This window comes from Lissotriton vulgaris, chromosome 2_1 (assembly GCF_964263255.1).
Source record: "Lissotriton vulgaris chromosome 2_1, aLisVul1.2, whole genome shotgun sequence".
NCBI classification, from domain to species: domain Eukaryota; kingdom Metazoa; phylum Chordata; class Amphibia; order Caudata; family Salamandridae; genus Lissotriton; species Lissotriton vulgaris.
In genome coordinates this window covers 31,739,370-31,752,201 of record NC_141687.1, presented here as the reverse complement: position 1 = coordinate 31,752,201, position 12,832 = coordinate 31,739,370, and the positions used below count along the sequence as shown (strand labels likewise).

General features: G+C 49.3%; 1 protein-coding gene across 3 annotated transcripts in view; it reads left to right on the top strand.

The window, feature by feature from the left end:
• The window catches only part of GLB1L (galactosidase beta 1 like), a 415,681-nt gene that overhangs the window by 287,914 nt on the left and 114,935 nt on the right, over nt 1-12,832 (top strand). For all 3 annotated transcript variants that reach the window (XM_086954375.1, XM_086954374.1, XM_086954377.1), the window contains exons 9-10: nt 2,021-2,142; nt 3,996-4,036. In XM_086954375.1, the coding sequence (XP_086810501.1) occupies nt 2,021-2,142; nt 3,996-4,036 (163 nt within the window). The remainder of the gene's footprint in view (nt 1-2,020; nt 2,143-3,995; nt 4,037-12,832) is intronic.

Genomic DNA, 12,832 nt, shown 5'->3' with positions numbered 1-12,832 from the left:
TTCGGGTTAGCTACTTGGTAAGCAGCTTGGGCCTCTCCGGTAAGAAGTGGGGCTAGGAAGAAAGGCCACTTAGCTTCAGGCCACCCAGATGCCCTTGCCGCCCTTTCGAAGTTAAGAAGGAAGGCATCGGGGTCCTCTCCGGTGGCATATTTCTGGAGAGACACATTTGGTCCATTTCCTGCCCTTATCTGAAGTTGTGTTGTTAACTCCCTTCTATCGTCTGCTACTTTTTGCATTTGGTCTGCATGGTTGGCCAGACTATCTCTCATGAGTTCTCGGTCTGCTTGAGCAGAAGTCATCTGCTTTTCTACTGCCCATTCTAGCTTCTCCTGCCCTCGTATTAACTGTTGTATAAGGTTTTCCATGATAAGGCGACAGGATCCCACTTCTGACACCACGTGTAGAGCAGTGTAGAAGCAGACCAAGACAAATTAAATGCCTTATAATGTCAGGATTTATTAAGAGTCAAAGGCATATATGTTTTCCAAATAATCAAGGTAAGTCAGGGAGAACTAGTTCAAATCCAGGCTAAAGAGAGGAGTTCTGGGAGATGTAGTTCGGGTCCAAAGCAAAAGATGGAGGTAGGAATACAACTTGGTCACACTCTGTTCTCCTCTTCAGGTTTTCACCCAAACGGAGTTCCCCGGTCTTCAGGCTTGACAGACCTCCTCGGATACCGTGAAACAAAACAAAAAGAACAAGAACTCCTGTCAGATGTGGGGTTTCATGCGTTAAAGCTACGCAGGAAGCAAGGGAAGTGGGGGGAAGCTCTTCACCAGAACCTTCACCAGTGTGCGCGCAGTTCTTTAAACGGACGTTTTTGTGCCCCGTCCTCTATGCACAGTGTTAACACCAGTTATTCGGTTCCACCCGGTTTCCCCCCTCCTTTCCCGTCCTCCAGTCCCCGACCCCAAGAGAGTTGAAGTTTGTCTCGTACCTTGTGCAGCCACGACCCCCGGTGGCCGTGGCTGGCGTACTCGCGTTGCCAGGTAGGGTCTGGCTGCCCTTCTGTTCCGGCGCTCGGCTCCTCGGCGGCGCAGGCAGCTTCGGCTATTGTTGTCCTCTTCCCGGTCTCAGGCTCCGTCCTTCCGTTCTCCGACGGTGAAACAAAGAAGGTCCTCACCGGTGTTTCCTCCTGGCGTCCGATCCGTGGTCCCGATGTACGACGACCTTCTTCCTCGGCGTCTTCCTTATTTAGAGCGCTGAAACCACGTGACTCCCCCATCGGAGTGGCCCAGGCATAGGATTTAAAGGGGCCGCAGTCATCATTGTCGTTGACGTTCTGAAAACACAGAATGGGAGAGCAATGAGGGGAAAAGTGCCCCGAGGGGGCATCCACAGAGTCTGAATCGTCACAGCCTCCCACTCTTCCTTAGCAAACGTCTTCAACTATTCCAAAACTAGGCGGCCAGACTGATCCATCAGCAACAGCGCTGGCAATCTGCCAGATCTTTGCTAAAAAGACTCCACTGGCTTCCAATCCCCCAACGTATTGCCTTCAAGACGGCCTGTATGATCTTCAAATCCCTCCATGACAGCAGCCCTAAATGTATTAGTCATCTTCTGCCTAGGTACACTCCCTCTCGCAATCTTCGCTCCGCCATCCTCCATCTCTTGGCCATCCCCGCCTTCAAGCTTCAACGCCAGGGAGGACGCAGGTTCACGAATCTGGCCCCCAAACTTTGGAACTCCCTCCCACTGGAAATCCGGTCCTGCAACAATCCCCTAAGCTTTAGAAGATTGCTCAAAACATGGCTTTTCACTCAGGCCCACTCTTAAACTATACTGGCCTTGGCATCTTGGCATTCTCTAGACTTAGCGCCATGAAACCTCTGGGTGTACATGTGCTCTATAAGCAATTTTTATCATAACATAACATCTTACCCTTGTCGTTATCTTGTATCTCGCCCCATTCTTTATTCTGTATGTCACCTCTGCTTTTATCGCGTCTCTTCCTCTCCCTTTATATCATCCCTCTGTTTATCCTGCCCCGGCACTCTTCCTTACTCTCGTTGCACAGGTTAATTCAGAGTATTACACAGGCTGGCTGGATTACTGGGGAGGAAACCATTCTACTAGTGAAGCCACGAAGGTGACGGCAACCCTGGAGGCCATGCTGGAGATCGGAGCCAGCGTCAACATGTGAGTATCTGCAGCCAGCCTACGGTTGGGTGACTCAAGGGCCTGTGGCATGCATCCTTGGACAGGGGCAGGGAGATAATGCGGCACTGGTGCGGTAGAATAATGGCGTGAATGCATGTGTGTTTACGTACATGCGTGTGTACCTAACTACATATGCACGTACATGCTCACACGCTGGACTGTACTGGCATGGCAGGATCAGGAACGCCAAAGGTAAGACAGCTAGACCGTGTAAGCTCAGCAAGTATTGATGCTTTAGGCTGCTCTGTACTGCGCAGAGTGGAGAAGAAGGATTCTGCAAATCTAGGAATAGTCAGCAGTGCAGGGCGGATGCACAACAGCAATACCACTCGGAGCACACAGCTTGGTAAATCGGGGAGAGCACCTTTTGAATGTGTGGGGCCCCCTCTGATTCTGGAGGTGCTTGTTCCCAGTGGCATGGACCTGTTGCCCTCTTGTCACTTTTGGGACCAGCTTAAACTAGCCCAGGCATATGTTAAATGGCTCCAGACTGGATGGCCAGTTCTTGAGGGGATGACATTCAAGGGCAAGAAAGTAGGATGAGTCGCTTTCACTTTGGCAGGGCACATTCTGACACATCTAAGGGATTCAGCTGGCCACCTCCTAAACCCAGGAAGCTTATTTGAATTTTAAAGGAAGGTGATCAGGAGAATACCCACAGACTGGTGTGTCTAGCAGAATACAAAGCCCCACTAACTGCTGCCTGTCCCCTTCTTCTGCCCTCCAGTCGACTCCAGCGCCCACCAGTCCATTCATACAAAGCGAATCCACTTACACGCCACAATCAGTGCACGCAGTAATTAATTAATGACTGTCTTCAACACACGCTGCAATAATGCTGTGAGCACACTTCCTCACCCACCAAGCATTTGAGCTGGCTGTTGATTCTTCTACCTTTTAGAATCTATTGATTACTCTCTGAATGCTGGTGGATTTATAGTAAAGCCAATTGCAATAGTGCATTTGTAAATTGTTGAGCTGAAGAAGACCTCCTAAAAGAGCGAGGGGGTTGAAACGGTAGTCAAACATCATAACATAATTGCCCTCTCCTTATCTGAGAGTGCTATTAGTTTAATATGCAATGTTATTTACGTAAATATGTCTAATTGATATTAGTGAAAGGTGGTGCTTTACCACAAAATCACAGTTTGCATTGGGTTGTTGCACATATACATCCAGTTTCTGTGTTTTTAAACACAATTGGTATTCTGTGAATCTTCTGTCATTCAAAGGTTTATAACAAAATACCAATATAAATGGATTTACTGGAGCTTTGGAGTAAGTAGGGTTGGTACCAGTCATAAATTAGTTCAATCCTTGTAGTTTGGTCTATCGGCTAGTCAAGTTCAAATCATTTTAAAATTATGTGAAATTAGTTGCCCTAGGCACCTTCCTGTGTAGATCATGCATTGCCCTAGGAACCACTGAATTTGAGGGTAAACGTTTCTTAGAAACCTAGCTTTCCTGGGTCTCTGGAAACATCACATTGCCCCTGAACTCCTGAATGTGCCTGCTAATACTTGTGATTATTTCCTTGAGCCTGACAGGGAGTTACGATTGTGTGCTACAATTCAGGAAGGAACTGCAATCTTACCTCTTCAAGGATCAATACCTCAGATATTCTGGCATTTCAACCCTTACACTAAGATCTCCCTCCTCCTTCTGTTGACACCTAGACGTGAACTAGACATGATCATTTGCCGGGCCTCTGTGGTCACACCACTGCCCCTGTGGTGATGAAGTCGTGCCTACTATAGCCATGCTTACACTCCTGTGAACCTTTAGGTCTTTGGCATTTCTGTGACTAAGCTGATGAATCTTCTTTCTTTCAGGTACATGTTTGAAGGTGGCACCAACTTTGGCTATTGGAGCGGTGAGTTCTCAGCTTGATCTCCATATTGTTTCATCTAGATGCTGCACACAGTAGTTTCCATGTTTCAGGGTTGCCTGTGAAATTTAAGTTTCTATACCACTGCGTTTTGTGCAAAAAAAAGCACCCAAATATGTAATATATTATTATATCTGCAGGCAGATAGAGTGTTATATGCTATTTATTACCATTGTTGAGGTTGGGGTGGGGCCATAATTCACAAATGACAAAGCCTCAACCCACCCCTTCCTCAACAACACTAAGAAATAACATATTGCACTCTGTTCATCTGGATATATGTTTTATACTATGGAATTTATTTACATTTGTGTTAAAGTAAAGGTTTGTTTGAGGCATGTGAGCTGTAGATCACATGCTTTGCATACTCCTGCCATCTAGTGTTGGGTCTGCATGTTTGCAAGTTGTTTTTCTCCGAAGAAGTCTTTCCAGTCACGAGGTAAGGGGTCTCCTCCTTTGGCTGATAGTGCGCATGGGCATTGACTCCATTGTTAGATTTTTATTTTCGCCATTGAGTTTGGATGTGTATTGCTGCTCTCCGTTTCAGAATCGGTCCTCAGATTCCCATCGGTGCGCAATCCACTCTACCCTCGACAGTAATGTTTTCGAACGGGTTCCCTTTTCTCCGTGGTTCAACTCGACATTAAGAAATCTCCAATTTCGATTGCGGTTTTCGCAGACGGCCTTGCGGCTTGTCTGCGTCGGTCTGGCACCTGGTCTATGGAATGGACTCCGTTCAAATTCTGCCCCCTGTGCAATGCGTAGTATCCACATACGGACCTACATGAGGTGTGTAACTTGTGTATGTCTCCCAAGCGCAAAGAACAAGACTGTGACGCCTGTCGATCCTTCAGATTGAAGAATACTCTTCGTGATCGTTGGGCTTGATGTCAAGAGATGAGCGGCAGCAGTTGGACGACACACCGGATCTCTTTGGTGAAGATTCTGAACAAGAGGAAGTCTCAGCGGCTGAAGAAGGACATGCTTCAGCGGCATCGGACTCTGAAGCAGAGTTGCAGATTGTCTTCGAAGATGACAATGTGCCCTAGTGACAAGGGGGCGTAAGTAAGGAAGCCCCCCCCCCTCCCCACCTGCCACCATCCCTAGAAAATCTAAGGCTTTGGCATCACCTCTGCCTTCGGGCCAAGGTCAGCACTGACAAGAGGTTTCTAACCCTCCGCCTTCCGGCTAGGCACCAAAACACTCTGAGAAGTCTTCCGGCTCAGGACCCAGTCGGCCAAAACCCACTTCCAAGCCAAAACCATTGGACTCTAAACATAAAATAGGCTCAGAGCCGAAACCTCCATGTTAGACCTGGCACCATTGGCATGGGTCTCCCTTCCATTTTTGCTGTTGCCTCATGTGTTTTTGCTGGTGTTAGATGCTTTGGGCACTGTGCCACTGCTATCCAGTGCCACAGTGCAGGTGCTCCCTATTGTAAATTGATGTATGGATTAGTGATTCCACGTGTGGCTGCTTTGGTTTACTTGTCAGACCCTAGTCTAGTGCACTGATTGTGCCAGGGCGTGTAATCCAAAGGCTGATGGTGGGCCTGCAGCACTGGTTGTGCCACCCACAGAAGCAGCCTTTGTAAAATGTGTCTAAGGTCTGCCATTGCAAAGCCTGCGTGCAGTCTGGTACTGTCGTGCTGACTGGGCAAGTGCACCCACTTGCCAGTCCCTAAACCTTCCCTTTTCTTCATATTAGTGACCCCTATGGTAGGCCCAAGGGCAGGGTGCATTGTAAGTATAAGGTAGGACAAGCCCTGATGTGTGTGTCATGTCCTAATAGTGAATTACAGCCATTTTAGTTTTTCATTATTGCAAAGCTACCTGTTCTACATAGGCCAGAATGGGCTGTTAGAATTGTTACATTTTATAATCCTATCGGGCCCAGCGAACATGGTAGAAATTCATCTTTTAGTAAAGTTTATTTTAATATTCTGTGTAAGCAAATACCACTTTTAGAAAGTAGGTATTTGCTTGTCTAACCATTCAAACCTGCCTCTGCTAGTTTGTGTATTCCTATGTCTGGTTTCTGTGAGTGACAGGGCTGGGGAATTCCAGGAGACATGCTGAGTCACCCAGTGGTAAATAGAGAGATCTGCATCGTGATGGGAGGGAGGAGTGCACCTGAACTCTGAATAGGGCTGTGCCTGCCTTCCACAATGCTGGCTCCACCCCCGGGGGAACGGCTGATGTCTCTGCCCTGCACACTGAAAGAAGAGAAGGAGTCCTGGAGCACTTTCTTGACTTGCCTTCCACAATGCTGGCTCCACCTCCTGTGGGGTTTCTGATGTGCCTGCCCTGCACTGTGAAAGGAAAGGAGAAGTCTGGTAAACAGAGTGCTTCAGAACTGGTTTGGACTGGGCAAAGGCCCCTCTCCCCTCAGAGAACAAAGGATTTCTGGGTATAAATATTGGGACCCTGATCCCATGAAATTAGATCACTTTTGGACTACAAGAAGAAACCTTTACTGAGGAGAGGAACCTGAAGAAACTGACAAAAGACTATTCCCAAGCTGAAGTGCTGCTTGGGGGATTGGCCTGCAGTGGTTGCCTTACTGCCAAAGGAGGAAGAAAGGAACTTTGTAACTTTGCTTTCAACATGTGAAGGATCTCCAAGGGCTTGGAAAAGAGCTTGCCTGATGCTGAAGTCTCAGGGACAACAGACTTTTTTTTTTTGTTTTTTTTTTTGCGTAAGACCTTTATTAACACAAAGCATTTGACACAGCATGAGCCTACAACCCTGGGGCCGGCTCGCTACGTTTATATCAGTAACCATCATTAGACACGGTCATTACACAGATACATCTCTGCATTGTGAGGCGGAGTCTGTCCGCATGCCTCACGCATGGTTACTTAGCTGGCATTCGAACTGAGTCTTACATTTTCACATTTTATAACGAAGAACAATAGAACAACATTCCCCCAACTTAGACCGTACAGTGCAATCTTATTTGTTACTCTTCAGCTGTTATGATAGTTCCGGTTCCCTTCAAGGTCCTGCCGTCGCCTGGCTCATGCTTGTGTGGTTACCTGCACATGTTTACTATCGATTCAATCCAAGGGTAGGTTCTCTACATCATCCTGTATAGAAGCGAGGTATTCCTCTAAATAACCCCAGATATTTTTGGGCCTGGATTTCGCCGGCAACTGCTCCTCATAAGTTTGTAGTCTGTCACGGCATGTGGACATGTCATGCAACCATGTTTTCACCTTCGGCACCTTTCGACTGTGCCAACATTGCGCCACTTGTCTCTTTGCCAACAATAAGGCTATGGCACAGAACTTGCGTTTCACCGCACTGAATTGTGGCACTATACCCAGCAGGCAGACTTTGGGCGTACATTGCACCTCTTCCTCCAAAATGACAGACAAGGTGGCTGTGACCTCCTCCCAGTAACTTGCTATCTTGGCACAGTCCCATGCCAGGTGTGCAAAGCCTGCTCCCTCCCCATTACACCTTTTGCACCTGTCTTCCTCCTGCAACCCGAATCTAAGCAGTTTTGTCGGCGTGTAATAAATTTGGTGAAGGAATTTAAAATGAATAATTCTCAAATTGCCGTTGGGTGTCAGTATTTGTGTCAGGGCACAGGTGCTAGTCCATTCTTCGTCTGTCAATGGTGTGTCTAATAGTGTATCCCACCTCCCCTTGGCCTTCAACGCGCGTCCCGCTAATTCTGATTGTGCAGCTGAATAAAGTCTGGACACTAGGTGGGATAAATCGTTAGTTGTGATCAATAATTGTAGCGGAGCAAGGCATTCCGGTTCCGATGGGAACGTCGGGTAGTGCTCTCTCAAAGCTCTGGTGAGTCTGTAATATGTAAAGTGAAACATGGGAGTCTGGTTCTGGATGTAGCTCAACTGGTCTATGCCTATGAACGTGCTTCCTTGAAACACATCCCCCATCTTGTCAATACCAGCTCTACTCAGTAGGGACATCCCGACATTCTCCCTGGTGACTGACAGCTCCTGATGATGATGTAAGGACATGGCCGGTGCATACAGCGGGGTTTTATGAGCTAACTGCCCCAGCCTATGCCAAGCTTTTACCGTTGTATCCACCGTATTAATATCCCTAGCATGTAGTGGGGGTCGCGTATGTGAAATTATTGCCGAGAGGGGAACAGGATGCGCATCACTCTCCTCTATAGCAGCATGTGTGAGGTATGGGACCGCATGGTACCAGTACGCCACGAATTGCGGCTGCGCGCAGAGGTAGTATAGGAGGAAATCAGGCACACTGAAACCACCCTATGCGAACGGGAGTGTAAGAGTCTGTAATTCCACACGGGCCTGCTTGCCAGCCCATATCAAGGTCCTCACCAGGGAGTTAATGCGACGGAATATAGCCTGTGGCGGTGTGATTGGGATGTTGTTAAACAGGTATAGTAATTTGGGCAGTACGTTCATTTTAACAATAGCTATCCTGTCGGCTAACCACACGGGCAAATGTATCCAGCGCTGGATGCTGTCCTCCAGCTTCGAGAGTACCACACCGTAGTTCGCTCGTAACACCTCCTCTGGATCTCTATGGTACATAACCCCCAAATATCTGATCGGGTCTTGCTGCCACTCCAGCGGGAAATCCACAGCAAAGGGGGAGGTGGTGTCAGTGAGGGGTATTATAGAGGATTTGGCCCAATTTATAGCCAGCCCTGAGTGTCCTCCGAATCTGATGTACTCCCTGAGCAGTGAGTTTAGATGAGTCTCGGGGTCACGGACATAGAGTAACATGTCGTCCGCATATAACGATATGTGAAGCGGCCTTGCTATAAAGTTTAACGCCGAGTCCTTGTAGTTCTGCCGTACCAGACAGGCCAGAGGCTCCAGCGCTGGTGCGAATAATAGAGGTGAGAGCGGGCAGCCCTGCCTCGTCCCTCGCTCAATAGCAAAGTGTTCTGAAACGTAGCCATTGATTCTAACCCTGGCGCGCGGTTTCGTATAAAGCAAGGTGACCCACTGCACAAACCGCTTGGGAAACCCCATTCTATTCAGGACGGTGATCATATAACGCCACTCAATGGAGTCAAACGCTTTTGCCGCGTCGAGCATGACCGCCACCGCTTTGACCGAGGGTTGCAGGTAGTGTGAGAGCGCAAACAGGGATCTAGTATTATGCGTGGTTGATCTAGAGGGCACGAAGCCGGATTGGTCCGGTAGGACCAGACTGGTCATCAGAGGAGACAGCCGCTTCGCTATAAGTTTCGCAAGGATTTTTGAGTCCACGTTTATTAGTGACAGAGGTCTGTACGAGTCACACTCCTCTGGATCCTTAGACGGTTTGAGGAGTGCGATGATCATGGCTTCGCGCAACGTGGGGGGGAGCAACGCCTTTTCAAATGAGGCGCCGTACATGTCCACCAAGTGCGGTGTGACAATGTCTGCATATTGTTTGTAAAATTCCGAGGTATACCCATCAGGGCCAGGCGCCTTACCATTCGGCAATGAACTGATCACCTCAGTCACCTCTTCCGCCGTGATTGGTCTGGCCAGGTATTCCCTGTGCGCATCTGACAGCCAGCCAATTGCCACATCGTGTAAATAGTCATATGTGTCGGCCGCTGGGGCAGTGGGTTTTGACTGATAGAGTGACCCAAAGGAATCCACAAAGCATTTCAATATGTCCGCGGCATGTGTTTGTGGCACACCCTCCTTGGACTTCACCCTGAGTATTGCTGTCGGGCCACGGCCCTCACAGATTTTCCGAGCCAATACAGCCCCAGGTCTACCTCCCTCTCCAAAGGCTCTAGCCACATGTGTGCGATTCAGGTACTTCATTTCTGCTTCAAGAAAGTCCGCGTGTTCAGTGTGTACTTCGCGCAGTTTAGACAGAAGGGAGACATCTTGAGTGGCTTCGTACATGGACTCTAGGTCCCTCATCTGCCGTTCGCATCTGTGTATTTGGCCTCTGATATCCTTAAGGACCCCTATGGTTGTGCTAATGCAGACCCCCCTGATCGTGGCTTTGAATGCCTCCCATAAGAGGCATGGGTCTTCTGTCGTTGGAGCATTGATTTCAAAATAGTTCTTTATCGCTTTTTTAATGGTGTCTGCATACACCGTGTCAGTGAGGGCACGCGAATTAAAGCGCCATTGAAAAGGAGGGTGTGTGTATCGTGGGATTTCCAACTGCAGTAGGACGGGGTTGTGATCTGAAAGTGTGCAGGGCAGCACCTGTAGGTGACGAGCCCACAGCGCCAGGTCCTTAGTGCCTAACCAGTAGTCCAGTCTGGACCAGCTGTTGTGTGAAGCTGTTATGTGTGTGGCCCCAGGTGTGTCAGTGTGTTTCAGCCTCCAAAGGTCCGCCAACCCCAGGTCTTTCATCATGTGACCCACCATTAGGCGCGACTGCCTGTGCTGTTCCAGGGAATTAGATGAGCGGTCCAAGCCGTCACGCAGGGTCATGTTCCAGTCACCTCCACATAATATGTGTGTGCCATTATGTTTTTGCAAGTGGTCCCAGACTTCTCGAAAGAATTCCGGGGCGTCCGTGTTGGGACCGTATACATTCAGCAATGTCACTCGTTGGCCCCTCAGTGTGCCCGAAACCAACACAAACCTGCCAGATGGGTCCTGTGTAACATGTTGGGGCTCAAATCGCACCCCCCGCTTTACCAATATGACCACCCCTCTAGAGTAGGAAGAATATGAGGCCCTGTAGACTGCCTCCGCCCACCTCGACCCCAAGTGAGCGTGTGTGTGTGGTGCTAGGTGTGATTCCTGCAGGAACGCTATGTCCACATTCCATCTCGCCAGGCTAGCGAATACCTGCCTGATCTTACGAGGTTGTGAGAACCCTCTAATGTTCCAGGTGAGTATGTTCAAGCTTCTCCTACCCGCATCCCTCGAACCCATCCAAATCGGTTAATACAAAGCATGAAAAAGTCACCCATGGCAACAGTGCAGGCATTGCCAGCTGCTCCCCAGCAGGAAGCCCAGCCGGCACATCAGCAGTCAGAACCAACGGGGAACAAAAAAGGAGAGGTATATCGTACTCTTTCGGTCTATGCATACACTCAAGTAACCCCCCACCCCTTATCCCACCCACTCCAGCAACCCCAACCTGCCGAAGCCTTACCCCGTCAGTGCACCATTCCCTCGAACACAGAACCATAACTACAGTGCCCAAATCGAACTCTTAGTGGGTTATACCCTCACGGAGGTCCGCCAGGAGCACAACTCTCCACCCGGTAGATGGGTGCAGGCGATGCTAGACAAACTGTATGATACGCAATTTAAGTGATCATCCACCGCCACCCCCACCGCCCCCCAATAACACATCAACAGCGTTTTAAAAAATCATAACATGCCTAGTGCAGTACTATCTCCCCGGAACTCCATTATTCAAACAGCAAATAGCATATCCCCCTGCCCTCCCAGAGTGCTGTCCGCCTCCCACAGCATATCCGAAACATTAAGGGTGTCGTTTGGATGAGGCGTGTAGAAGCGGGTGCACATTAGGCAGCTAATATCTCACATGGTTCATCAGCGCACCCAAAGTGAGCTCGCCCTAACAGAACAAACCGTCAACAGGCGACAGTGCTGTCCGCCACTATTAGTTAGCAGTGCAGGAAGGAGGGGATGACAGTACGGGGCGGTCACAATACATAAGCAAGGTGAACCCTGCATAGCCGAAAGCAGTCATATTGCCCCAGCAGGTCACCTCCAACCAAACAGGGAGTCACTGCTGCACCGGTATCACGGTTCTTATTCCAGGCAATCAGTGCCATGTTAGTTCCACCAGCGCAGCAACTGCGGCCATGCTATAACGCATGCTAGCAATCAATACAATCATGCCCAGTATTTCGAGCGCCTCATACAGCAAACAGGCAAACCGCAGTCGTAGTAGGTTTTGAGGTGTGCCTGAGCTGGTGCATAGTCTTCATCACACTCCCCACCAGTACCAGCAACCCCTAGTGCATCGAGGCCACACGGCCACCCCATTTCAACACTTACAAGAGTAAGCAACAGCAGTCAAATGTGGAGGATGGGAACCGGTCTGCTCGTTACGCGCCAGGGAGGTTGGCGCCAGAATGACCCGTCACCATCAACCAGCTTAGTGCGAGGTGGGGGGGCATGAGAGTGTGGGGCAGCCACAAGCCATAGTCCATATTAACACCAAACTGATAAGCCTCAGTCTCGGCCGCCTCATCACATGCCTACCACCCAGTCATCCAGTCTGCGCAGTTCTCTCTCCACAACATTGTACGCATGAGGTCGGCGCCATGTTTGCCAACCAGTGCTGGCACTAGCGGCCCAATACTAACTGTCATAATCGATCAGCACAACCCAACTCACCACTGGTCGGCACGGAAACAATCCAGTGGCTTCAGTCCGAGTCTGGGCGTTGTTCATTTTGCGATCTGTCTTTCATCTCTCGCTGCACCTTTTTAATAAAATCTTGTGCCGCCTTCGGTGTCGCAAATACAATCGCTTACTCCTGCCACACCACTCGGAGTCGTGCTGGATACAGCATTGAGTACACAATGTTCAGGTCTCGTAGTTTGGCCTTCACTGTAGTGTATTCTTTCCGGGCCTGTTGGACCGCAACCGTGTGGTCGGGATAGAACTCCAGGGAGTTACCTTGGTGTTGGATTTTCCTTTTTCCCTCGCAAGTCGAAGGATCGTGTCTCTGTCGCGGTAATTAAGAATCCGCGCCACAATTGGTCTCGGAGTGGCGCCTGGCGGTGGTTTCGGGGCCAGTGATCTATGTGCCCGCTCCACGATGAAAAGTGGCGATAAGGCCTCCGCACCAAATAGATCTTTGCACAGGTTTT